The 26,415-nt window shown below is 40.6% G+C and overlaps 1 protein-coding gene across 5 annotated transcripts in view; it reads left to right on the top strand.

Moving 5' to 3' along the window:
- VAV3 (vav guanine nucleotide exchange factor 3) overlaps positions 1–26,415 on the top strand; it is a 396,308-nt gene that overhangs the window by 73,232 nt on the left and 296,661 nt on the right. For 4 of the 5 annotated variants that reach the window (XR_003430677.1, XM_027096221.1, XM_027096220.1 and 1 more), the window contains exon 2: positions 11,169–11,285. The exons of the other annotated variant lie outside the window; for it this stretch is intronic. Coding sequence is in view for 3 of the 4 variants with exons in the window: in XM_027096221.1 (XP_026952022.1) it covers positions 11,169–11,285 (117 nt within the window). In the remaining variant the exon portion in view is untranslated. The remainder of the gene's footprint in view (positions 1–11,168; positions 11,286–26,415) is intronic. 5 annotated transcript variants of the gene reach the window in all.

Raw genomic sequence — 26,415 nt, 5'->3', positions numbered from 1 at the left:
TGAAAGCATTTCCTCTAAGATCAGGAACAAGACAAGGATGTCCACTCTCACCACTGTTATTCAACACAGTTTTGGAAGTCCAAGCCATGGCAATCAGAGAAGAAAAAGAAATAAAAGGAATACAGATTCGAAAAGAAGAAGTAAAACTGTCACTGTTTGCAGATGACGTGATACTATACATAGAGAATCCTAAAGATGCCACCAGAAAACTACTAGAGCTAATCAATGAATTTGGTAAAGTTGCAGGATACAAAATTAATGCACAGAAATCTCTTGCATTCCTATATACTAATGATGAAAAATCAGAAAGAGAAATTAAGGAAACACTCCCATTTACCATTGCAACAAAAAGAATAAAATACCTAGGAATAAACCTACCTAGAGAGACAAAAGACCTGTATGCAGAAAACTATAAGACACTGATGATGGAAATTAAGGATGATACCAACACATGGAGAGCTATACCATGTTCTTGGATTGGAAGAATCAATATTGTGAAAATGACCATACTACCCAAAGCAATCTACAGATTCAATGCAATCCCTATCAAATTACCAATGGCAGTTTTTACAGAGCCAGAACAAAAAAATCTTAAAATTTGTATGGAGACACAAAAGACCCTGAATAGCCAAAGCAGTCTTGAGGGAGAAAAGCGGAGCTGGAGGAATCAGACTCCCTGACTTCATATTATACTACAAAGCTACAGTAATCAAGACAATATGGTACTGGCACAAAAACAGAAACATAGATCAATGGAGCAAGATAGAAGGCCCAGAGATAAACCCACGCACCTATGGTCAACTAATCTATGACAAAGGAGGCAAGGATATATAGTGGAGAAAAGACAGTCTCTTCAATAACTGGTGCTGGGAAAACTGGAGAGCTACATGTAAAAGAATGAAATTAGAACACTCCCTAGCACCATATACAAAAATAAACTCAAAATGGATTAGAGACCTAAATGTAAGATTGGACACTTCAAAACTCTTAGAGGAAAACATAGGAAGAACACTCTTTGGCATAAATCACAGCAAGATATTTTTGCATCCACCTCCGAGAGTAATGGAAATAAAAACAAAAATAAACAAATGGGACCTAATGAAACTTAAAAGCTTTTGCACAGCAAAGGAAACCATAAACAAGACAAAAAGACAACCCTCAGAATGGGAGAAAATATTTGCAAACGAATCAGTGGACAAAGGATTAATCTCCAAAATATATAAACAGCTCATGCAGCTCAATATTAAAAAAGCAAACAACCCAATCCAAAAATGGGCAGAAGACCTAAATAGACATTTCTCCAAAGAAGACATACAGATGGCCAAGAAGCACACGAAAAGCTGCTCAACATCACTAATTATTAGAGAAATGCAAATCAAAACTACAATAAAGACATCATACCAGTTAGAATGGGAATCATCGGAAAATCTACAAACAGCAAATGCTGGAGAGGGTGTGGAGAAAAGGGAACCCTCTTGCACTGTTGGTGGGAATGTAAGTTGATACAGCCACTATGGAGAACAGTATGGAGGTTCCTTAAAAAACTAAAAATAGAATTACCATATGACCCAGCAATCCCACTACTGGGTATATACCCTGGGAATTATGGAAAACCATAATTCAAAAGAGTCATGTACCATAATGTTCATTGCAGCACTATTTACAATAGCCAGGTTATGGAAGCAACCTAAATGCCCATCAACAGACGAATGGATAAAGAAGATGTGGTACATATATACAATGGACTATTACTCAGCCCTAAGAAGGAACGAAATTGAGTCATTTGTTGAGACGTGGATGGATCTAGAGACTGTCATACAGAGTGAAGTAAGCCAGAAGGAGAAAAACAAGTATCGTATATTATCACATATATGTGGAACTTAGAAAAATGGTACAGATGAACCAGTTTGAAAGGCAGAAGTTGAGACACAGATGTAGAGAACAAATGTATGGACACCAAGGGGGGAAAGCGGCGGGGGGGTGGAGGTGGTGGTGTGTTGAATTGGGATATTGGGATTGACATGTATACACTGATGTGTATAAAATGGATAACTAATAAGAAACTGCTGTATAAAAAAAAAATAAAATTCAAAAATTCAAAAAAAAGTCTGTATGCTGACATGTGCTGTTTATATATTGGGATAGTCAATTCACTTCTTTAAGTAATGATTTCTTTGTGTGTAAAATAAGAATTGTATCTACTCTATCATAAAGAATTTTTGTGAGAATCCAAAAAAAAAACCCTGTAAATTTACGTTATTAAATTATTATATTTTTGATTAAAAAAATTTTATCCTCTAAAAATTAATTGCAGCCTGGACAATAATCAGAGTGGAAATATTGGCTTTTAGTTTACTGAAAATATGGCAGTTTTAGTTTAGGGACTTGAGTGCAAAATTGGAGCTAAGAAAAGGTCCTTCTCCATTTCTGGTCTTCCTGAGTGTCCTTTAAGCTCTTCTTGTATTTGTAATAATAGGATCAAGAGGAAAACTCAAGATATTGTGCAGTCCTGAATTGATGCTGAGTTCAGCATAATTATTTTATAATTATTCAGAAGGCATCTGTAGATATGATTTCTTTATAGAACAATGGTGATGATGCCTCTTCTATGGGGACCTACTAACTCACAAGCGAAAGGGACAAATGAGGTCCTCATACAAATAAAAATCATTCTTCTTTTCTTTCTTTTTAAAAAAAAATTTCCAAAAGATGTAAGATTTAGCTGACCTAATTTTAAAAGACAGATGTAGAGGGAGAGGGGAAGATATGGCAAAAGGGATAGAGGTAGAAAACCCCAGTAAGGGGAGAAACTTGATTTCTTAATATTTCCCTTCCATGCCTTCCTGCCTGCTAGTTCTACAAAAGGTGAGCAGTTAGGAGGAGTTAGAATCTGACAGGGGTACTAGGCAGAGGCTTGAGTAAGTCTACACAGAGGCTCAGCTAAGAAGGAAAGCTCTCCTTGTACCTTAATATTTGTTGATGAGCTTCATCGTGGTCTCTTCTGTGCCTTCAAAACTGTCAATCAGCCTGTTAATGGCCACTCATAATTTGAATTATGCCAAAATCTCAAATTCAGAGACTTTCCTTCAAATGAGATGAGTGGCCCACCACGAAATGAGGCCCTGAAGACTTCCTTATCTGACAGCCTGGCTGTTGGTGGTTCCTATGAAAATTATAGTAAGTCAGCACGTCTGCAGCGTTGTGAAGCTATATTAGAAATTGTCGACCTTCCCACAAGATACCATTTCTCAGCTGAGATGGAAATAACTCATTTCCTAAGCTGTGGAGGTTTTTCCTGTTACGTAGCCTCAGTTAACTTTAGACCATTATTGCCAACAATTTTAGAGAAGTACATGTTTATTCTTTTAAATAAAAAAGGGAAGCGATCCTGTTTGCATTCATATTGTTGAGAAAAGTCAAAATGGTTTCTACACACATGGAGGGAAAGGAAACCATATACTTGATAAAAGGAGTAGAGGGAAAAGAGAGTTTTTAAGCATTTTATAGTGAACTTTAGCAGCCTGACCTTTAAATGTTTCCTTTCTGTAACATCAGTATCACTAGCATTGAAGTGCTAAGATTAAGAGGCAGGGCCGTGAAAAGCCAATTAGCTGCTTCTGTTGTGATAGCTATTTGGGTATGAAACATTTTCTAATCTAAAGAGCTCTGGCCTGATGTATAATTTTCAGGGTGTCTCAGACCTTGAACGTGTTAAGCTTTCTTCTTTGAAGGTTTTCTGCATCTTTATTGAGTGCTTTTCAACCCGTAATAAATAAGCAAGCTGTTGATGAATTTCTGAAGGAGCAGAGAGGGTGAGCATGGTGGCTGAAGACTGTGGACTATATTAGAATGTGTTACTTGTTACTGGATATACCTGAGACAGAGGCTGTGGGGTGTCTCCTTACCAGGCCTTTTCAGATAAAGACAAGAATTAATTGACTCAATTTGTGGCCCCTTTCCACATACCCTGTTCCCTAACTTGCTAAGTTACCATTTTCAGGGAACACCCCCAGTGTCCTTGCAGTGTTCAGGACAGAGCTCTGGGTATGCTTCTTAATTCTTCTTTTCTCCCTCACTCCCTTCACCCCACCCATATTCAATCAGTTACCAGGTATTTCCTTTCCATATTACCTTATAGAGTTCTTTCCCTTTCTCCTTCTACCATCCTAGTCCAAATCACCATGATTTTTTTCCTTAAGTGAATATGACAGCATCCTATTCTTGTCTTATCTACTCCAAATAATCTCCTTAATAAAGAGAAAAGAAAAACGGTTAATTCTGCACACTTCAAAATGGGGCTAGTATAACAGAGTCCGTAAGGATATAGGCTCTGTAGCCAGAATGTCTGGATTTGAATTATGGCTCCATTACTTTGGCATATGCAGTTACATAAAGTTGGGTAAATGTCTAAGCCTCTGTATATACGAAAGAAAAAAAATAAAACTTTCCTGATTGAGGTGTTGTGAGGATGAAAAGACGTAAACATTTAGCATGGAGCTTGGTACATAGCAAACACTCAAAAATGACTACAGTAGTCATACAATGCAAAACTGAGAATTCCAACTCTTCTATTTAAAAACCTCAATGTTTCTTCTAGGATAAAACCCACATCCCTTGCGCTTGCTCAGTAAGTCCCAGCTCCCCTGTCCAGTCCTGCTCTCACTGCCCCCCAGAGGGTTGTGTCCATTCTGAACCCCTTCCCCCGCCCCCACCAGTCCATTATCTGTTTTGTCTCATCCTCATGCCATCCTGTGCCGTTTACCTGGACACCCTCACACCCCAAGTCTGGCACTTTCCCTTCTGCTCCCTGAACATCAACCACTGCCCCTCTTTTTGTGGCTGACTCCCACTCACCCTGCAGTGAGTGGGAGTCATCCTTGGTCACTTACTCCAGAAGGCTGTCTCTGATACTCCAGGACTCCTGAGGGACCTTTGAATGCCGTCTTCATAGCATTTGCCATGTTGTTATGTAACTCCGTGTTCACTTGTCTATACGCTTTGTGGGACTACAATATCTCTTTTGAGGGCAGAGTTTGGGTCATATTTTTTTTTTTTTTTAAGAATACCCAGTTCTTGGCAGTTTCATTCAATTAACCAGGCTTCCCTGGTGGCGCAGTGGTTAAGAATCTGCCCGCCAATGCAGGGGACACAGGTTCTATCCCTGGTCCGGGAAGATCCCACATGCCTTGGAGCAACTAAGAACGTGCGCCACAACTACTGAGCTTGTGCTCTAGAGCCCACAAACCACAATTACTGAGCCCACATGCCGCAACTACTGAAGCCCGCGTGCCTAGAGCCTGTGTTCATAACAAGAGAAGCCACCACAATGGGAAGCTCGCGCACCACAATGAAGAGTAACCCCCACTTAACGCAGCTAAAGAAAGCCTGCGTGCAGCAACGAAGACCTAATGCAGCCAAAAAAAATAAATAAATAAAAATAAAAATAAATAAAAATTTAAAAAAGGAAAAACAACCTACTGCCAAGCACTGGTTGACAGCATTAAATAAATAAATAAATAAATAAGTACCCAATTGAGGGGGGCGATGTTTTATGACGTTTTATGAAACTTCATAAAAGGCAACTCATTAATATCTGTTAAGAGAGAAAATGCTATTTAGACCTTTTATGTGTCCTTGATTTTGGTAACTATCATGTGTGGATATATTTAATATTTAAAAAATCCTAGAGTTATTTAATTCTGGTTTTTAAAATCCTAATCCTAAATTCTAAAAAATCCTAAAGTTGTCTCTTACAAATCAACTAGGTGATTTAGCAAAGTTATATAATTTTTGGTCAAACGTAAGGTATGGTTATGAACTGAAATAATGAGGTGTATCTGTCTTTGTGCATCGGGTCTGAATACCGAAGGTTTTAAACTGCTGTGGATGCTACAAAGGACTATCAGCTTGTCAAAACACCAACAACATCCCTAGGCGGAAAGAAACTCTCTGTTCACCATTCTTCAGTGAATTCAAGTTTTCTCTTTCTTAACAAAGTGAGATAAGAGTTTGCTTATTAGGTATTCCATAAAGAAAATGATAGGATTTGGAGAGGTATTTTGAAGATCAATTAGGCCATTCTTGTTTACATTAACTCTTTCTGTTAAAGTGATAGATTGCTTAAGCGAATGGTGGAGTTACTGGTTCATTTGATATAATTGGCTCATGTCATTTGCGAGTAGTCTGATACTCAGCCTTTGTTTTCTAAATACTACCATTTACCATATAAATTGAAATGGAACTGTTTGGAGAAATGGCTGATTACAGAACTTGGGCAGAGAAAATATGACGTGGGCCTGGGACAGCTTGATGTAAGAAAACAAAGACTAATGGAGTCATCAAAAGGTCACAGAAGAGACCCCCAGTGGCCAAATTTGGGACAATATGAACATCAAAAAGAATAATGATGGCAATTAATTATTACACAAACAAAGATTAAAAAAGGAGGGTGGAGGGCAGGGGAAGATTGTCTTTAGGTGAGAATACCAGCTAATAAATGTGGAAGGAATGATAGAATTTTGCAGTCCCAAATGGAATAATCAAAGCAAGGGCTATCAGTGGATGCTAAGTCTATGGTGAAAAATTATTGGGAAATAGGACAGCCACATGGTAACAAATTATCACCCCCAGGCTTTATTAATATAAAGGGGAACATGTACCTTTACAATAAAGAGATGTGACAATAACCATCTTAACCAAGTAATCAAGCCTAGCATCAATAATAATGGGTTACCCTAAATTTTGTATCTTCTGATATGATGGACCATGAAGTTCACAGTATAAAATATTTTTTCCAATATTGTTTAACTTGTATCTTGACTTAGCTTTGGTTCATAGGAAATATAAGTGATGGGGAAATAAGTTTAATGACACCATGAGGAAATAATCTGACAAATGCCAAATGCGGGACATTCTATAAGATACCTAGGTCTGGACTCTTCCAAAAGACAGTGTCATTAAAAAAAAAAAAAAAAAAAAAAAAGAAGGGGGGTTTTAATCAAAAAAAAAAGTGAAAAAAAAAAAAAAAAAAAAAAAAAAGGCAGCGGGATTTTTAGATTAAAAGATACTGCAAAATTAAGCAACCAAATATAATGGGTAAAACGGAATTGATCCCTGGATTGGGTGTGGATGGGTGGGATAGTGTAAAAAAGACATGGGGTAGGCAACTGATGAAATTTGGACATGGAATGGATATGAAATAATATGGAATTGTTGTTTATCTTCTCGGGGTGGTAATGGTGTTGTAGGTATTTAGGAAAATATCCTCATTCCTAGGAGATGCATGTTGAGTTATTTAGGAGTGAAGTGCTATGGTGTCTGAACTTACTTTCATATATGAAGTTTTATAAATATATAGAGATATGGTTGGCACACAGAAACCCATATGGCAGTATGTTACAGTTGTTGTGTAAATGGAGTGTTCATTGTACTATTCTTTCTACTTCTCTTTTGGTTAGAAATTTTAGAAAATAAACTGGAAAAAGAGAAAGTTCAACGTAAGGAAAACAAAGCAAAAGTCTGATGGTAGGTGGGCAGACAGGTTGACAGGTCCAGCTCTGTCCAGGGCTTCTGTGATGGCATTAGGGCCCACTCCCTCCATCCCTCAACTCTGTTCCTGTACTAGCACAGAGCCATTAAAGGAAGTGTGATCATAGTGTTTTTAGCCAATTTTGGGAAAGCTATGAAAATTTCCAACTGTGATTAATAGAGAAGCTTGTCTTACTCATTTTTAGCATTTCCAGTGTCTGGAACATTGTAGGCATTCGAAACCTGTTGACTGAAAAAATACATAAATAAAGGGGTGACCAAACTTGATGATTGCCTGGAAATGCGAGAGCATACCAGTGATGTTCTTCAAATCCAGTAAATATTTGTGGAATTAAATAGAATTGAATTAGTTAAGGGGCGAATAAGGTTAAGATTGGTTCCAGAAGTGAAGGAAAGTTCTGTTTTTAAATCATCTCTCGTATGCATACAGTAATGACAACATTTCTTTCTTTTTTTTTTACTTTCAGTAATGATACTTTTTTGAATTAATGATCAAAACACTTGAATGGAGGTCTACTGTAGTTTTTCCTATACAGAGGAAAATTTGAGTTTGTTGTGAAATCTTCAGAGGGTAGCATGTGCAATTATGCTTTGTTCCTTGGTGAGCTATGAGTTGGGCACTTAATTATGTAAAAAATATTGCAAGAGAGATGTTGCATAATCCCCAACAGGGTAATTATTGTCTATCTTGGCAGAATGCAAGGCTTTTAATCTGTAAATAAGCAATTCTATGTGAAAGAGCTACATGTAGAGTGGTTCCGTGTTGTAAAGGTCTCTTATGAATTTTTTAAAATGAAAACAGTAACTATGTGCAGTTTGGCTGCTGCCTTTGTACTTCAAAGGGTTTATGATGCTTCCCCTGTGGTTTTAACCCCTCCTGAAATACTTAAGCCTCAAGAAGGATTCCTATAAAGGGTAAAACTATGTCTGGGTTAAGGCCATGAAAAATCTGAATTTTTCCAAAGTCGAAGAAGTAAAATGTGCTTTCTGCAAATTAAAAAACAAACCAAGATGGAAAACAGAACAACAAAATAAAATATTGACAGTGCTTTAAAAAAAAAAAAAAGGCAAAGATGCAATAATTAGCTAATAGATCTCTCACTTATTGGAGGTTAATAATTTTATTTTTACGTGTGCCATTGCAACTACTATTTCCAAAATTCACTTTCAGGATATGTGTGTACTATGCGTAGGTGGATCTGCATTTTAGATACTGAAAGTAAATTCTGTTGGTTGTCTAAGTTGTGATAGCGTCTGCCTTCCCCCTTGTCCCTGTTAGTATCGATGAGCTGAGCATGTTCTTCAAGGTCAGTTTCTCTGCTTGAGCATCAGACCCTTCTCCTTTGCCCACTCAAGGACTTCCTTTGGGCGACTGTCCCTCTCCCTTGCGTGACCATCTTTCCCCTCTATCAAGTTATTCCTGTCAAAATAGAAACATGTTGTAACAGCTTCCATTGTTAAAAAGCCCTTCCTTGATCTCTTTCTCTCTGACTACCTCCTCAATCCTCTGTTCCCTTTTGCAGCAAAACTCCTAAGAATCTATATTCTATCTTTCTCTCTTCCCATTGCCTCTTGAAGCTGCTCTGCTCAGCCTTTCCCCACCCCCACCCTCCACATGGAACCTGCTTTTGTCAAGGTGCACCCATAACCTTCACACAGCCAGATTCCCAGGACAGCACCTGGTCAAAATCTTATTTGAGTAGCAGCAGCAGCTGACACAGCTTATCACCCCTTCTTCCTAGAAACACCTTCTTTACTTGGCTTCAGGAAAAACATGTTCACCTGGTTGTTCTCCTTCCTTACTGGTTCCTCTTTCTCTGCCCCTTTGTGGGCTCCTCCTTTTTTCCTCATCTAAGATGACCTGGCCCCAGGTCCCCTCCTCCCCTCTTCTTTCTCCCAAAGTCATCCCAGATAACATCATGGTTAAAAATGTTTTGTATACTCTAAAGACTCTCAGATTTAAGTCTGGAGTACACACCTGTGTCCTGAACTCCAGACTTGTATATCCAGCTGTCTGCTGCCCTGTGTCCCATTGGATGACTAATAGGCATCTCAAATTTAAGAGTCAAAATTGAACACCTGGACTTCCCATGGCTGTCTCTCACCCAGATTATTGTAATAGCTTCCTGTCTGGTATTACTGTCTCTAGTCTTGCTCCAGCCCCTTTTGATCTATATTCAAAAAATAAAACAAAACAACAACAACAACAAAGAAGCTCTGAAGAAAGAGCAGTAGGAACTGTTGCAGTCCAGAAGGAGATGGAACTGTAGCTGGGCTGGGAGTTAGAATAGAAAAGGGAAAAGAGAGAGGCTTATTGGCTAGAGGAACGACAAAGTTCAAGCATAGAGGCAGGAATGAACATGGAGTAACGAGCACCAACAAGGAGAACAGCCTGACTGCAATGGTGGGGCACGTTATAGAGGGCCTTAAAAGCTCAGCTAAAAGTTTGTACTTGCTATGTCTGTGCATATTTTGTATATGTGAGAGGGACCTGTTTACAAACCTGCACTTGAAACTCTAGGACTGTGCTGTCCAGTATGACAGCAACTAGCCACGTATGGCTATGGAACACTTGAAATGGGGCTAGTCTGAATTGAGATAGGCTGTTAAGTGTAAAATGTATACTAGATTTCAAAGATTTAGTACTAAAACTAATTTCATTTAAATGTTTTATGTTGATCATTTGTTGAAATAGTAGTATTTTTAATATAGAGTTAAGTATTATTAGAAAAAAAATAAGCTGCAAGGATATCTTGTATAGCACACAGAATACAGCCGTATTTTTTTTAACTTTAAATGGAGTATAATCTATAAAAATTTTGAATCACTATGTTGTACACCTGAAACTTTATTGACGTATAGTTTTAAATCAACTATACCTCAATAAAATTTTTTTAAAGAAAGAAAAACAAAACTTTTAAAATATCAGACTCTGTCCCAAGGCCTCCAATGACTTCCCATCTCATTTAGAGTAAAAGCCTGTCCAACAGGGTCCTTCATCATCTGACCTCATTGCCTTTCCAGCTCACTTCCTGCCTTGCTCCTTGTCATCCACTCTGCTCTACCCACATTGGCCCCTTCCTCAGACGTAACCTCAGAAGCTTCTGCCTCAGGTCCTTGGCATGGGTTGCTACTTTAGTCTGAATACTCTGTCCTGTAATTCTGCATGGTTGGTTCTTTACCACCTTCAAATCTCTTCTGCTTATCTGTCCCCTTCTCACTGACACCTTCTCTAACCATCTCGCTGAAGCTCCCCACACCTCACCCAGCACTCCTGATCCCTGCTCCTGGCTTTATTTTTCTCTATTGCACTTATCACCATATGAAAATAAAAATATTTACTTTTTTGTTTTTGTTGCTGAGTTTGTTCTTGTCTGTCTCCTTTTATTAGGATGTAAGTATCCTGAGGGCAGACTTCCGTCTGCCTTGTTCACAGCTGTGTCACTGGTGCCTGGGAGAGAGTGGGTAATCATTTAAGTACTGATGAAGGAGTAATTGAAAACAACCTGAAAAGTGGATGGATTCTTCGTTGGCATTTCCCCAGCATTCTGGGCGTGACAGAGGATAGGTAGCATTCAGAATGATTCGCTATATACTAATAGCTGTTTCCCATTCCTCAGTTTCTCTGTTTGAAGAACATAAGGACATTCCTCACGGCCTGTTGCGAGACGTTTGGAATGAGAAAGAGTGAACTCTTTGAGGCGTTTGACTTGTTTGATGTCCGTGACTTTGGAAAGGTAATTACATTTTATTTTTCATGTATTTTTAAACTCAAGAACATTTTATCAAATAACTGTTGTTTCTTATCTTGAAGTAGGACATGTGACTGAAGTGGTATCTGCATTATGTAGTTAAATTTTACATGTAGGTGGCTTAGCCAAAAAAATAATACCAACAACTGTCCAAATGAGATTAGAATTATTATTTCTTTTAATTAAAGCAGTATAAGGGGAATTTTTTTATCCAGAGGTAACTTTTCCTGTTGGTTATCTTGGAGGACAGGACTACTATTTCCCATCTTTTAGATAGTTCGTTGGGCTGTCATGACTGAGGACCAGTATTCTTTCCCTCCAGTCTTCTCCAAACCTGAAAGGCCTCTAATTTTTGGAAGTTGAGAATGTTCTGTTGCCTGTTTTGGCATTTGGGTAGGTGACTTGCAGAACACATGAAATCGCTGAAATGTTTGAGATTGTTGAGTAACTCCTATTGCTTGGATTTCAGCAGATATATGTTAGATTGTTAGATTTCAATGATATTTGTCACATGTAAATTGGTTTTAATGTTTGCTCTTATTACTTATATGTACACCAAGCACTTGTGTATAATAGGTGACTTCCTTTCAAAAGAATCAAAAGTAAAAGGATAGAAATCAAGCTTTTAAAAGTTACATTCATTTATTTTGAAGTGATTGGGCACAAAGTTAAACTTCTTGTGTCTGAGAAGCCATAAAAGAGTCAGGCAGTTAGGTAACCCCTGATGTCATAATTGCATTATGAAAATAAGCAGGGAAAAACCTAAAAGATCTTGAGAAGTTTGCTCTTACTCTGATAATTCAGGTGCTAGTATCTCATCAAAAGGCTGTTTGAGAGTGACACTTCATTTGATTTTTAAGATGTAATATTTTTTATTATACATCTTTGTTGGAGTATAATTGCTTCACAATGCTATGTTAGTTTCTGTTATATAACAAAGTAAATCAGCCATATGCATACGTATATCCCCATATCCCCTCCCTCTTGAGCCTCTCTCCCACCCACCCTATCCCACCCCTCTAAGTGTAATATTTTTATTATAAAATAAAAAGCAAGCAATGGATTAGTTTGCTTGGCAATGGGAATAAATAGCACAAACTTGAAACAGAAATGTAAAAAATTTGATGCTGACATGCAGCAAGTATGGGGAAGCCAACCTACCCAGGGAGAAAGAAGGCGTGGGTTCGCTCTTGGTCACTCCGTGATCTGGACTTCAGCAGTCTTCTCCATCATCAGACCACCTTCCCGCTTAGAAGTCTGTACAAAAGGAAATGGGTATAAAGATATGGTTTTTAGGATTCCTCTTTCTCTGGCCAGCTGTGATTTAGTTGTCTTGAGGTCCAAAAAAGTGATGGAGGATAACATATGGTGATAGTTACAAGGAACTGAAAACCAAGCCTCCTTGTAAAGAAGTGGTGGCACATTTGTCTATGGCCATGAAGTGAAGCCATGAAGACAAAGAGCAATCAGAGAGAATCCCAGGTGAAGTGGACAGTCCTCTAAGCTGTTGGCCCAGAAAAATGCCTTAATAGCTTATAAAGATATCTTTTGCTGTTCTTTGACCTTTCCTCCTAGTTTTTAAAAAAAACTTCTTTGATTTTCCTTTATCTCCTCCGTCTCTTTTGGGGAAATGAAAAAATGAAAAGTCTTGACTTTTTAAAGCTTTTCAAAAAGTTCTTCATTTTTTTTTTTGTTCGAATTTGCACAAAATGGTGTTAAGACTGTGAAGTCATAAAAATTGTTTAGAAATGCATGGCTTTGTTTTAGTGGAATAACATTGCATGCTAGCTTCCTGCAGTGGAAGCTTTGTAGGAGAGTTGAGGTTATAGAAAGTTGAATATAAAGGAATTAACCGTATGCTTCTCATGGGTAATCATAGTTCTGGCTTCTTAAAATATTTTGGCAGTGGTAGGTCTGAAACAGAATTAAACCTGGGATTGCGGATAGAACTTGATCCTATATTTATCACTTTAAAATTATATACATTTTTGCTACTGCCAAGATTGGTGCAGCTATCTCTTCCGAACTGTATTTGACCTAAATGAACAACTGAAAATTAAAGAAATTAAGGGGCTGTTCCATAATTTACCAGTATTATTGCTACTAAACATAATCTCTAAGCCAAACCACCAATGCCACCACTTATTGAACCCTTTTGATGTAGCAGATATTTTTTCAATCTTCAAATATATTTTTTAATCCTTATAACAACCCTACGAGGTGTACGTACCAGTATTATTTTCCTCCTTGTACAGATAAGCAAACCTGTGTCTGAAATCCACATATCTAGTAGAGATTGGAGCAGTGGTTTGACCCCAGATTTGACTGGTTCTCCACTGCTGCACAACAGAGCAAACATTCCCATAGCCAGTACCCTGGACCAGCATGGGCCTAAGTGCTTTGCAAGTATTGACTCAATTCTTGTATCAGTCCCACCATGTAGGTTCTAGTATTGTCCCCATTTACAAATCCTAGATTGTAAGTGATGGATCTTGGACAATTCATGCAGTTTAACTTTTTTTTTTTTTTTTTTTGCGGTATGCGGGCCTCTCACTGTTGTGGCCTCTCCCGTTGCGGAGCACAGGCTCCGGATGCGTGAGCTCAGCGGCCATGGCTCATGGGCCCAGCCGCTCCGCGGCATGTGGGATCTTCCCGGACCGGGGCACGAACCCGTGTCCCCTGCATCGGCAGGCGGACTCTCAACCACTGCGCCACCAGGGAAGCCCCAGTTTAACATTTTTAAGTTAAAAAAAATGAATAGGTTGCTAATTTAGAGACTAAGTAATTTCTGGGATTGTGAATATCAATTTTAGCAGGATGTAGACAGGTTAGTTTGTTTCTCTCTGTTCCTTGAGGCGTAATTAAAATTTTTCAATTAATTTAAAATGAAAAATATCTCTGTCTGCTCCCTGTCTGCCTTAATTCATACAAATAGTAAATCTAGGATCCATGTATACTTGGTACCATTTCACCTAGGAATATATTAATTGCAATAACAGTACCTAATTTTTTTTAGCATTTTGAAGCTTGGAGAGTGTTTCAGATCACTGACCTCATTTGATTCTCATAATAGTCTTGTGAAGGAAGGAAGCAAGTGTTCCCAGTTTTCAGATGAGGAAACTGGGAGGTGGGGAGGTTAAGTGGTGACTTCAAGTTCTCCTTGCTTGGGGATGGAGCAGGATCTGGCGCTTAGGGCTTCTGACTTCCCAGCCCTCTGCTTTTCTTGTCCGCTGCCTATGTTTTGGACCTCACTCCTGTGTGGATGCTTGCTCAGGGAAAAGGATGAACTCACAGGAGAAACACCAAAGGAACATATGAAATTAAAAAACACAAGTGATCTGTCACTTGGAATCTAATTATACTTTATCTTTGGAAAGAGAGGAAAGATTTAGGATACTGCATGTGTTATATTTAGGATACTGCGTGTGTTAACACGAATGAATGATAATTTTCCTTTTCACTAATGAGATAATGAAGAGCACACATCTTGGGTGCTCTAGAAGGGCTTATGATAATTTTGCCTTTCAGTGTTAACTTTAATTTCTAGTATTGAGCTCTTTACCCACTGAAAATAGGGTATTGATTTTAATTCAAACTCATATGGCAACAAAAATTAGAATAGTTCTGAACACTTTCTGTACTTTGGTTAAAAATCACGCAAGGATGGAGAATGAGTTTAGTAACTTGAACTCATTCAGGAGTCAGCAGAGAGAGGCCTTGAGGTTAAGTCTGACTCTCAGGATTGTTAAATACAGTTGGCCCCCTTGAACAATGGGGGTTTGAGCTATGTGGGTCCACTTACAGCAGATATTTTTTCAATAAATACTACACGATCCGTGGTTGGTTGACTCTGCAGATGCAGAACTGTGAATACTGAGGAACCTTATATATGGAGGGCCGACTAAATTATACATGGATTTTTGACTGTGGGGAGGATCTGTGCCCCCCACACCTTCCCGCCCTCTGTTGTTGAAGGGTCAACTATGCTGAATAAGGTTCCCGCCAGAGGTGGAGTCCTGGCCTCAGCCTGCTGAGTCTTCTCCCTGCTCTGAGGTGGGAGGAGCTTAGGTGCCCTTTTAAGAGCCTTTACCGCCTCTCTCTGCCTTTGGGTTTATGTTTTTGTGCGATTCTGAAAAATCATTACTTTCTTACTTTTCAAAAAGATGGATCCTTTTCTGGCTTTCTAGTAACAACAAGAACAAAAAGTAAAATCTTATTAGTTGACCTCTCTGCTTGAGAAATGTAATTAAAAAAAAATCCTTTCCCCCCAGGAATGTTAGAAATTATTAATTACTTTTTACGTTGCAACAAGATCTGTAAATTTGCGCACTTTCATGCTGCATATAAAGGATTTTCCGTTCCTCTGTTCAGATTGTCATTTTCTGATTAACACTTTTGTTGTTTGGAAACATTTCCTGCTGAGCTGTCTGTTGGCACACTTACAGTGCAGAAACACATGGGATTTTTCTTTAATGAGAACATTTCTAGTGAGTAACAGAAATCAGGCTGCTGCTGCTGTGCAGATGAGTGATGAAGTCAGTTCCTTCCCCTGGCAGCTCCAGGTGGATATAAGGGCCTACTTCCCGCTACCCACAGATGTCACGTCTGTTGTTTCAAGTGTTGTAAAGCACCTGACAAGTGTAAGGTGATATGTTTTCTTGAATCAAAGAGAATCACAACTGGCTGAAGGTAGTTCCAGCTGGTATTAGTAGCGGTAGGGTAGTTTCTATGTGTTCAGGTTCAGGACAAGCACTGTCTAAAGGAATTCAGAGCATTGGCTTAGGTGTGGCTCAAGGATTCAGGTAAGAACATCAATTGAGAAGAGGTGGTGTCGTGTTTTGGCTAAGAACATGGTTTCTGAGTTGGATTGCAGTTTGCACTCCTTATGGCATGTGATCTTGCGCAAGCTACTTAATCTCTTTGAGCTTCAGTTTCCTCATCTATAAATTGAGGTTAGGTGAGAAATGAAATGATGTATGTAAAGTGCTTAAAAAGAGTATCCAGGTCCAAAGTGTGTAGTACTCGGTAAATATTAGCTGTTCTCACTCTTATTGTTACTATTATTACAACTATAATTACTGGTGTTAATGGGCTTCAGGTTCAGTGGTAAACACAGGAGTTGAATTTTGAATTGAATGCAAGAACTAATGATATTGGAGGAGGAAGCTTGGGAAATAAACTTTGTTCTTTCTACTGTGCTACAGCGTTAATCTATTTTATCCTGCATAGCTGTCTTTCTCCCTCCTTCTGTGACATTGGATCTCCTTTGAGAAAGCACCCTTTTCCCTTTTCCCTTTTCCCTTTGCCAATCATGTAGTTTGGGTGGTTTGTTTTTCTTTTCTTTTTTGCAGTACGCGGGCCTCTCACTGTTGTGGCCTGTCCCGTCGCGGAGCACAGGCTCCGGACGCGCAGGCCCAGCGGCCATGGCCCACGGGCCCAGCCGCTCCGCGGCATGTGGGATCTTCCCAGACCGGGGCACGAACCCGTGTCCCCTGCATCGGCAGGCGGACTCTCAACGACTGCGCCACCAGGGAAGCCCAGTTTGGGTGGTTTAATCAATTATAATATCCCATCCCCTTGGACATAGTGATGAGTTCGGGGATGGGGCAGGTCACTCAGGACCTGTATGATGGTTTAAGACATTGGCAGGGCCAGTTCTGTTTTTGCTCTCCACCTGCCATGGAACTGTGTGGATACGAGGCTTGGAGGGGCTAGGGCCATCTGGGAACCACATGTAGTTTGAAAACAGACCCAGTTCAGTGAGAGCAGAGCTGAGAAGGATCCTAGTGGTATCATGTGAGGCTGGACTCATGCTGTGCCCAAAGCCAGATACATGTATCTGTGGATTTTTCTGTGACATGAACCAAGACAGTCTTCCTTTTCTTCTTCCTCAGGCCAGTTTTCCTTACTTTTTCCAACCAGTAGTGAGAGAAATCTAAGTGATTCACCTGGTTTTGTCCATCACATGATATCAGTTGTGTAGATAGGTTAACCTTTCTTCTGTTACCAATGTTCCACACAACTTGGAAACCATTCTGTAGTGTCTCCATCTTCTGTCATATACAGAAGAGGAGATACGCAGAGTCATAGAACATCTCTGTTTTGCAGCATGTAAATAATTACATAGAAGGGCCGTCGAGCTTCGTGGTAAATGCTTTCTCTTCCTTACCTTTGACCCAAGGAGTATCGTAGATACTCTTCAGATTTGGAAGAGGCTCTGAGTCATCAGGCATCCTTCCCATGTTTGTCTGTGCTCTACAGGGTCAAGAAAATGGGCATGCCTGCCTCTGCAGATGAGAACTCACTTCTTCCTGAGGCCCCCAGCTGAGTATATATATTTGGACCCTACAGAATGATTTGAAGATTACCTTAAAACTTCAGGGTAAAAAGACTTAAAGAGGCTGCTAAATCCTTCACCTGGAAATGAATAGGGCTTCCTTTCTTCTTCAAGTTCTGTCTCATCTGTAATGCCTTATCATGTCTTATGAGAGTATTTGCTCGGGATGTGTCCTTTAAGTTTATGTGTTTCCACTTTTTCACCCTTCCCAGCCTGAATTGTACACCTCAGGGTGTATGTAGAAAGAAGGGTACAAGGACCTCTTCCTGCTCAGTGTGTACTAATACCCCAGGCCAGCTCCTCAGCACTTATACCTGGTTGACTGGGTAATCTCCATATCCTCATTCCCCACTTCCAGTCCTATGTGTATGTTGGGAAGTGCACCCTCCAAAGTGCATTTCATTGCATCCCAACACAGTGAAACTAGATACTTGAAAATCCGTAATGATTTCCTACTACCTGTATATCTCTTGGCAATCTACCTGGGCTTTCCTGGTTATAAGAAAACCCTCCCAACCAAAGGCTCCTGAGCTTTTCTTGGGCATGGGTGGCCTCAGGGACCTCACCGTGGCATGGTTTGAAAGATCCTTATTGGCTACTGCATGAACGTTGATCGACAATTAGAAACATTTTTTCTCATATCCCTATGTACCCAGCATGAATCATTTGGTATTTTTTTTTATAATTATTTGTTTGATCTCCTACTCTTATTAGAAGTTTGACATTTCTCTCTGAAAGTATTTCCCATCCTAAATTATTCAGGAGTCTCTGGGGCTTTTGCGGTCATTTGGGCCCTAATCAGTCTTGCTTCGAAGCACCATGAGAAGCTCGACCTCCAGCCGATGGCCCACTAGCCTGGTGCTAGTGAAGACGGGCCCTGCTTGGTGGTGCCTTTGACAGCTCTGATACTGGCGTGCCCCGTTTAGCCCCACACTACCCAAGCCTGCTTCCCGCCTTCCCCACAGCATTTTAGCCTCAGCATTGAGCCTGGCCAGGCCAAATTTCTCTAGCTGTGTAGCGAATTCTGTCTAGGAGCTCCTGATATCCTTTCCTGCCAGTGATCTAGGGTCAGGGCCTCCTTAGGCAGCCCCCACAGGGGTACCAACTTTCATTCTCAGAGCAGCATTCGGGATCTCTGGTCTTTCGTCCAAGGCGGCCCTGGACTTGCCCTGCAAATCAGCCAACTTTCAGCCTCCAGCAGACAGCCTAGCAGGGATACTGTGAAGAGTCAACCTCTGTCCACCCACAAAGGCCTCCTTTACTTTCCCCTCCTGAGCAGTAGGTGGCTTGCCTATATTTACATAACTAAGGGAGAGCTCTCCATGGATTCCTTCCTGAACAAAGAAAGCTTGTGCCAGGGCCTCATTTGTGTCTATTTAAGCTGAGACCCAGGAAACAGCTTCTAGCCTTCTCTAATGTGTATGTCTAGTTGGCTGTTAAGACAATTTCTGTGTCATTAGCAGTATTCTTCTCCTTTGCTTTTGGACAGAGCTGACTTTTTAAGCAATCTCTACATCTTTTTCACTCTCTTTGATAGTATATTTCACAGGGGTCCTTAATACTAGGCAGATTTCCCCATTCTTACCACGTTAAGAAGCTGAGCCATGCAAGGCTCATTCTTTACACCTTAGTGATTATTCAGGCTCATTTTTTGGTCTGCTTTCTAACTGCTTTTGAGACAGTTCAAAAAAAATGTCACTGTTCTCTAATTTTAATACAGTTGAAAACTTCTAGAACAGCATTTCCCAAGCAACCCCATTGTCCTGAGAAATGTTAATAGTCTGGGGAAAATATTCTTGTTCAAATAAGTTTGGTAAACACTGCACGTTACATCCTCCCTCTACATATGGGATATAGCATGATGAAGGCACTGAAAAGTCCTGAAGTGAGGAAAACAGTTAAACTTAATTAATCTAGTATTTCTCAAATGTGTATGTGAGTAGCAATTTAGACATCCCATGATCACATCAAACTCACTGTGTATAAAACTGGACTACTTTTTTTTTTTCCCTCTTCAAACCCATTTCTATTTGGTTAAAGCTGTTCCTTTGTTCACTCTACCGGAAAGTAAACAGTTAAGGCCCCCATCACAAGCGTTATTGAAATAGTCTCCCAAATCTGGCTTCAGGTTTGAATCACTCCAAACTCATTTTCGGAGTAATATTGCAAAAACGCAAAGCTGATCATGTTGCTCAGATGTTTAAAACTTGATAGTGGATCTCTGTTGCTTATAACAGAATAAAATCCAAACCCTTTTTCAAGCCACACAAGGTTATTCATGTTCAGGCTCCTTGTCTTGCTTTCCTAGCTCCATTACCCTCCTTGTTTCAGTCCCACCAAATTATCTAAGTTGTCGTCATTCTCCAGATTAATATTTATTAATACTGTTTTCTTTGCCTGGATGCCCCTTCCTCTCCATAGCCCTCACCCCCTCATCTCCAGTGACTTAAAGATCACATACACACACACCACTTTATCCAGAGCTTGGGCTTTAGTTGGTTCTTGGATGTACTGAACCCTCCTGGGCTGACTCTGCTGACTTGTTCCTGCCCATTCCCTTCATTCTAGCTGGACCTTCGTCCTCCTTCCCTGTCCTGCAGATGTGTGGCCTTGGCACATTAAACAGGCTCTCTTCCTCCGCTCCTGAGACTTTGAGGTCAAGTAAACCCGGGTTTCACCTTCCCTGCCCATAGCTCCCTATGTGGGAGGGAGGTTGCTCAGCTTCTCAGAGCCTCCATGTTTTGATCTGTATGATGGCCCCAATGACGATCCCTACCTCACAGGATTGTAGTGAGGAGTGTGGATCACATCCTATGGTAAAGCAGTTGCCACAGTGTCTGGCAGAGGCTCAGTCAGTGGTAACTTCTCCTGAGCAATTCACCCATCGTTTCCTTCATTCTGCAAATGGTTGCATGCTTCCTCTGCTGGGCATGTGCCTAAGACAGGAGGGAAGGGGGCAGGGCACAACCACTAAAAGAATGCCACAGTCACTGAGGACACAACAAAAACTGGTTAGAACCTACTCAGCCCAAGATGGCGGAGGATGGAGCCTCATTATACACTCATTGTAATACCTTAGCTACATGACACACCCGCAGGTGCCAAGATATTTCCAAGGCTGCCCATAAAAGGCCAAAAACTGGGTGGTAGCCCAATTCCTGGAAATCCCTGCCGCTTCCCCAAAATAGTTGGAATAATCCTCCCACGCATTAGCCTGTGAAATTACCCAGCCCATAAAAATTGCCACACCTCAGGGCCCTCGCCTCCTGAGACAGACCGCATTCTGCCTATGGAATGTGTATCTCTGCTTTCACTTTACTATGGCTCACTCATGATTTCTTTCCTGTGCGAAGCCAAGGACCCTCACTTGGTGCCTGTCCCAGGGGTTCACCTGAGACCTGGGACATGATCATCTTCTCATGCCCTGTTTTCCTGCAACCTCTTTACAAAGGGTATTAATAAATCTACTTCTTGCCTATCACTTTGTCTCTCGCCTGATTCCTCCTGTGCCGAGGCACAAAGAAGCTGAGCTTCATTAAGTCCTGAGACAAGCTGTGTGGTTTTGAAACAGGAGGGAAGGGGGCAGGGCACAACCTTTAAAAGAATGACATAGTCATAGGACATGACAAAAACTGGTTGGAACCAACTAGGTCTAAGATGGTGGAAGATTCGATTTCCAGTGGACCTTGAGCCTCCTCATATGCTCATTGTAATACATTAGCATCTAAATGACACACCCACCAGTGCCATGACATATCTGAAGCCAACCAAAAGGCATAAAAGTGGGCGGTGACCCAATTCCTGGAAATCTCCGCCCCTTCCCCAAATAGTTGGAATAATCCTTCCACTGATTAGCTTATGAAATTACCCAGCCCATAAAAACTAACCACACCATATTTTGGGGCCTCTCACCTTCTGAGATGGCCCACACTCTGTCTGTGGAGTGTGTTGCTCCCAAGGCCGTTCTCGCCTTTTGAGACGGACCACATTCTGTCTATGGAATGTGTATCTCTCTAAATAAATCCACTTCTTACCTATCACTTTGTCTGTCACTGAATTCTTTGAGATGTGAAGAACCTGAACTTCATTAAATCCTGAGAACAGGTGTGTGATCTCAATTAAAAGACCGTGGGTTCAAGCCCCACGGTCTGGGTTCTGGCTGGGTTCCAGTCCTGGCACATGGGTTCAAGTCCCATCTGAGTTGTGTGGTTTCAGTTTCAGTTGGAAGATTGTGGGTTTGAGTCCCAACTGAGGCGCACCTGGGTTTGAGTCCTGTCCTAAGTCAGAGACTGAGGGTTCCAGTCCCATCTGAAGGAGTATGGTTTCATGGCCAGTGCTGCTTAACCACTGTGGACAGGTAGTCCCCTTCCCTCAAGATGCTGTTTGAGTTCCGGAAACAAAACAAGTAAAACATAAATAAATAAGATAATTACACCCAGTGATAAGTGCCATGAAGGAAATAAACAGTAAAATGATGAACCACTGGAGGAAGTTGTTACCGAACCAAACTTCGGTCTGCTCACCTGCCTGCAATAAACCCAATCTACTGACACCTGGTTGTGGTGAAGGAAAGTGCAGTGTTTATTGCAGGGCACCAAGGGAGGAGTCCAGGCAGCTAGTCCTCAAAACACCGGGAACTCCTTGGTGGGTTTCAGGAAAGCATTTTTAAAGGCAAGGTGAGGGAGGGGAGTCCCAGGGTTTGTGCACAATTCTCTGGCTGGTTGATGGTAAGGTAACAGGGCCGTGTGAGAGGGGTTGACATTATCACTCATTAGGCCCCGGTAGGCTTGGGGGCTACATGCTCATGGTCATCAAGTAGTTAATGTCTTCCATTTGGTGGGGTTTTTGCATCTGTAAAACTACTCAGGAAATGTGCATCAGTTACTATTATATTATCTAAGTACTTCAGAGAGGGGCTAAAGCAGAGGATATGGGGGAGGGGTCTGTCCTGGGAAGGCCCCATAGAGTCCTGCTTGGTTACAAAAGCCACATTAGGGTGGAACGAAGAACCCCTTTGAAGTACTGGAGACCCACTGGGAGAAGGATACCAGTACTACTGCCTATTTATTCACACTGAGTTTTACATAACTTGTAAAGCACATTTTAACTAGATTCTGGTCCCACCTCTTCCAGCAGAACCCTTTGGGATGGTCCTTTAACTTGACGTTTTGTCAAATCTAAAATCCCTCCTAATTCTAAAATGCCACTTATTGGTAAATGAATATGTACACATAGTATTTCATGAAGTAATGTTTTGCTTTGATAGTTCTTAGTTGTGTAATCCTCTCTGAAAACACCTAAGCTTAGGATTTTTTTTTTTTTTTTGCTAAGGTCTACTTTATTTTCAATAATATTGACATTCCTTTAAAATTTTGAGAGTTATGAAGACTTAACTGTACATATGATTTGGAGAGATAAAGACGTTATAAAGAGATAAAAGCATGGTAAAAAAATATTGCTTTGATTTTGCATCCTCTCTTTGTATTGTTATAAGAATGTTATTTCCAGAAATGGAAATCTAGTTTGAGAATTGAAACTCACCTTGTCTTTACTGTCTCCAGGGTTCCTCCTGAAACTAAGACTGAATCTTTGGGGTAGGTTTTTTTTTTTTAAGTTCTCTCTATTAGATTCCTAATATACATGTAAATATTCACACAGATATGGGTTAATAGATATACCAAGATAAAGTATATGTACCTACAAACGTGTTGTCTGTAGTAACTTATTTAATGAACCTTATGCTTATAACTGTATGCATAAACATAATTCATGATTTTTATTTGCATATATCGTCTTAAGTACTGTATAGCTAGACATTGCAATTTCTATCATATGATGACATACCTGAGCCTCATTATACCTTTAGTTAATGTTGTTTATATGTAATTTAAGCTTTTTTCTTTTTTAATTCAAACAGAAAGTCACAAAAATTATAATCATATTCATAATTTAAGCTTTTTTGAAGAGGCTTTTAAACCAAAGTAGCAAGGTAAAGGAATAAGACTGTGTGTACTACTCAGTATGTATTTGGCATGCTTTTAATCCTTTTTTTTTTTTTTTTTTGGGGTGCGGGGGCCTCCCTCTTTTTTGCTCTCTCCCGTTGCGGAGCACAGGCCCCGGATGCGCAGGCTCAGCCGCCATGGCCCACGGGCCCAGCCACTCCGCGGCATGTGGGATCTTCCCGGACCCGGGTACGAACCCGTGTCCCCTGCATCGGCAGGCGCACTCTCAACCACTGCGCCACCAGGGAAGCCCTTTTAATCCTTTTTAAGGAATGCCCCCACACTGCAGATTATATAAGTAATTAAATAAATTATTACAATATGACATGCTAAATGCAGTAATTGACAAAAGATGGTGTGGAGGAAGTCAAGGAAAGGGATCAGCTCATCCTCAGTGTGGTTAAGGAAGGCGCCTTAGAGTTTATCCTCATGCTTCATCTAGGCAAAAAAATAGGAGGCACTGCTGCTGACTCTTATTTATTAGGCACTTACCAGTGCCATGTTCTTTTATTACCATTGTACTCTATCCTCACAGGAACCCTATGATGTTGGTATTTATCTCCATTTTATGGCCAAAGAAACAGGCTCAGAAATATAAGAAAAAATCATAGCTTGTAGGTGATGGAGTATGGATCTGAGTCAATGTCTAACTTCAGAGGCCACAGTCTTAATGATTTTACTGCGCTGCTTCCAAGCAGAAGTGGGGAAGCATCTTCTAGATTGAGGGGCCGTTAAGTAGGAAGATATAGAAGGGGGAATCCATCTGGAATGTTTGGGATTCTGCAGAGAGTCATCCTAGCGTGAGTTAAGATGCAACTGGGGTGAGCTGCATCTCGAGGTCCCACAGAGATTGGGGCCATGGTGGGAGGGCTCTTGAGTCTTGAAGGGTGTGCATTGATTCTGATGAAGGGCGAGTGAGTGGTTTTAGCAGAGAGACAAGAGATGACCCACTGTGCACTTGAGCCAAGCATTCCGTCAGTTGACGGGGGAGGCTGTACTGGATGGTTGTAATGGCAGCGGTTGGAAGAGCAGATGTGAGACCCAAGCAGTGTGGTTGAAAAGTATGCAGACCTTTACTAGAGCGACAGCAAGATGGGCCAGAGTTTGAGAGCTTTGTGATGTTTAGGAAGTGATGTGACCCATGAACGGGTAAGGATAGAGAAGAGAGAACATTGACTCCTGAGCTGCTCCTGGATGACTGGAGGGGAAGTAGAGTTCACTGCAAGGGGGAAATAACGGAGCAGGTGCAGCTGTAACTTACTGTATGTGTGTGGGTTTAATGCAAAAGAATTCTGATGGCATTTCTAACTAACTTTCTGTAGATACATTTTGCAACCCAGTAGGTATTTTGTCTGTCTTATTTTTCAAAGGTCTTTTTTTTTTTTTTTTTTTTTTACTATATTTGACCATTCTAAATTTTCCCTGTATTTCACTTTTGATGTTTTTTTCACTTGCTGATTATCTAGGGGAGGCTTAGTCTCTGGTAGAACACTTAAAAACCTTTTTTTTTGGCTTCATGATTTCTTTTAAAAATTGAACTTTTTTTTTTTTTTTGTAATAGCAAGCTTTCTAGGAAAAGTGTCTGCATTTCCAAGGCTGTGGCAAATACACGCTGATTAGTATTCGCATTCTTATTCCTAGCTTAGCTGTTGAGCCATGTCCCATCTCAGCTGTGTTCTGGGATCCTTAACCCTGTCACATTGGTTTAAAGGTCGGGTACAGTTTTTCCAAGTTACATATGGAGTTCATTGAGTCTAATTTGCTTTCAAACAAATTGTTATTGTGAGTATGACAGTTGAGAATTCCACAAGGAGAATTGGTTAACCCCAGTGCATGATATCATAATAGCCTGTACAAGCAGTAGTGATGCAAAACCCTTGGCCTTTAGTCCTCAACTATTGAGCCTGTGTATTTCTTCTCAACAGGATCCTCTAGAAAAGGAGAATGTCACTTTCCATCTTTACTTCTCGCTGTTTTTTTTTTAGTGGCTTATGCACATCTGTAGGAATAAAGGAGTGCTGGCATTTGCTTTCCCTGCCCAGGGAGCGGAGCGTGTGGGTGGAGCAGGATGAATGCTCTCATCTGCACAGGGTTAGCGGAGGAAGTGCGCCTCAGGAGCATGACGGGCCCCAGAAAACAATAGGGAACAGTGCTTGGCAGTCACTGCAGCTGTGTGGAGTCCGGCCACACAAGCTTCCTCTGGATACTTTAGTATCTGAGTCACTTGTTTTCCACCTAAAGCACCTGTGTCTTTGGAGGACTGCATTGGAGAACTATTGATGGATTAGGGGCCTTTCTCTGGTTTGCCTCAGTGCCCATCCTAGTGCCCTCTGTGTGTGAAAAGTCCTGCTGAATCAACATAGTGTCTGAGGACTCATAGTGTCGGGACAAGCCAGTGCGTAGAGCAGTCAAAAATCATCGGGTTAGAATTAATGAATGGCATTTAAATCTTCTGGAGTATTCCCCCTGGAACTGTGTGCGTGTGTGCACACAGTCAGTTTCATACTAAATGTGCTTCGTGACCCTAGGAAGGCTTTATCTTGCTACTTTCTTCTTACGTTTCTATGTAAAGGGTATAGGACCATGCTTGCTGCTTCTGAGTGGGCAGGTACCTTGTAGGTAATTTCTACTCTTGAAGTTGTCTTTTTAAAGTAGCTGCCTACTCATAATTCATCTTAGACAATGATCACCTTAGAATGGTGGTATTATGATATGGGAGGATATAGTGCACCATTTTTTTTTTTTTTTTTTTTTTTTTTTTTTTTTTTTTTTTTTT

This window comes from Aethalodelphis obliquidens, unplaced genomic scaffold, assembly GCF_003676395.1.
Source record: "Aethalodelphis obliquidens isolate GAN/ISIS:26980383/991018 unplaced genomic scaffold, ASM367639v1 scaffold100, whole genome shotgun sequence".
NCBI lineage: Eukaryota > Metazoa > Chordata > Mammalia > Artiodactyla > Delphinidae > Aethalodelphis > Aethalodelphis obliquidens.
Note: the sequence above shows the minus strand (reverse complement) of the source record. Positions and strands in the feature narration are given on the sequence as shown.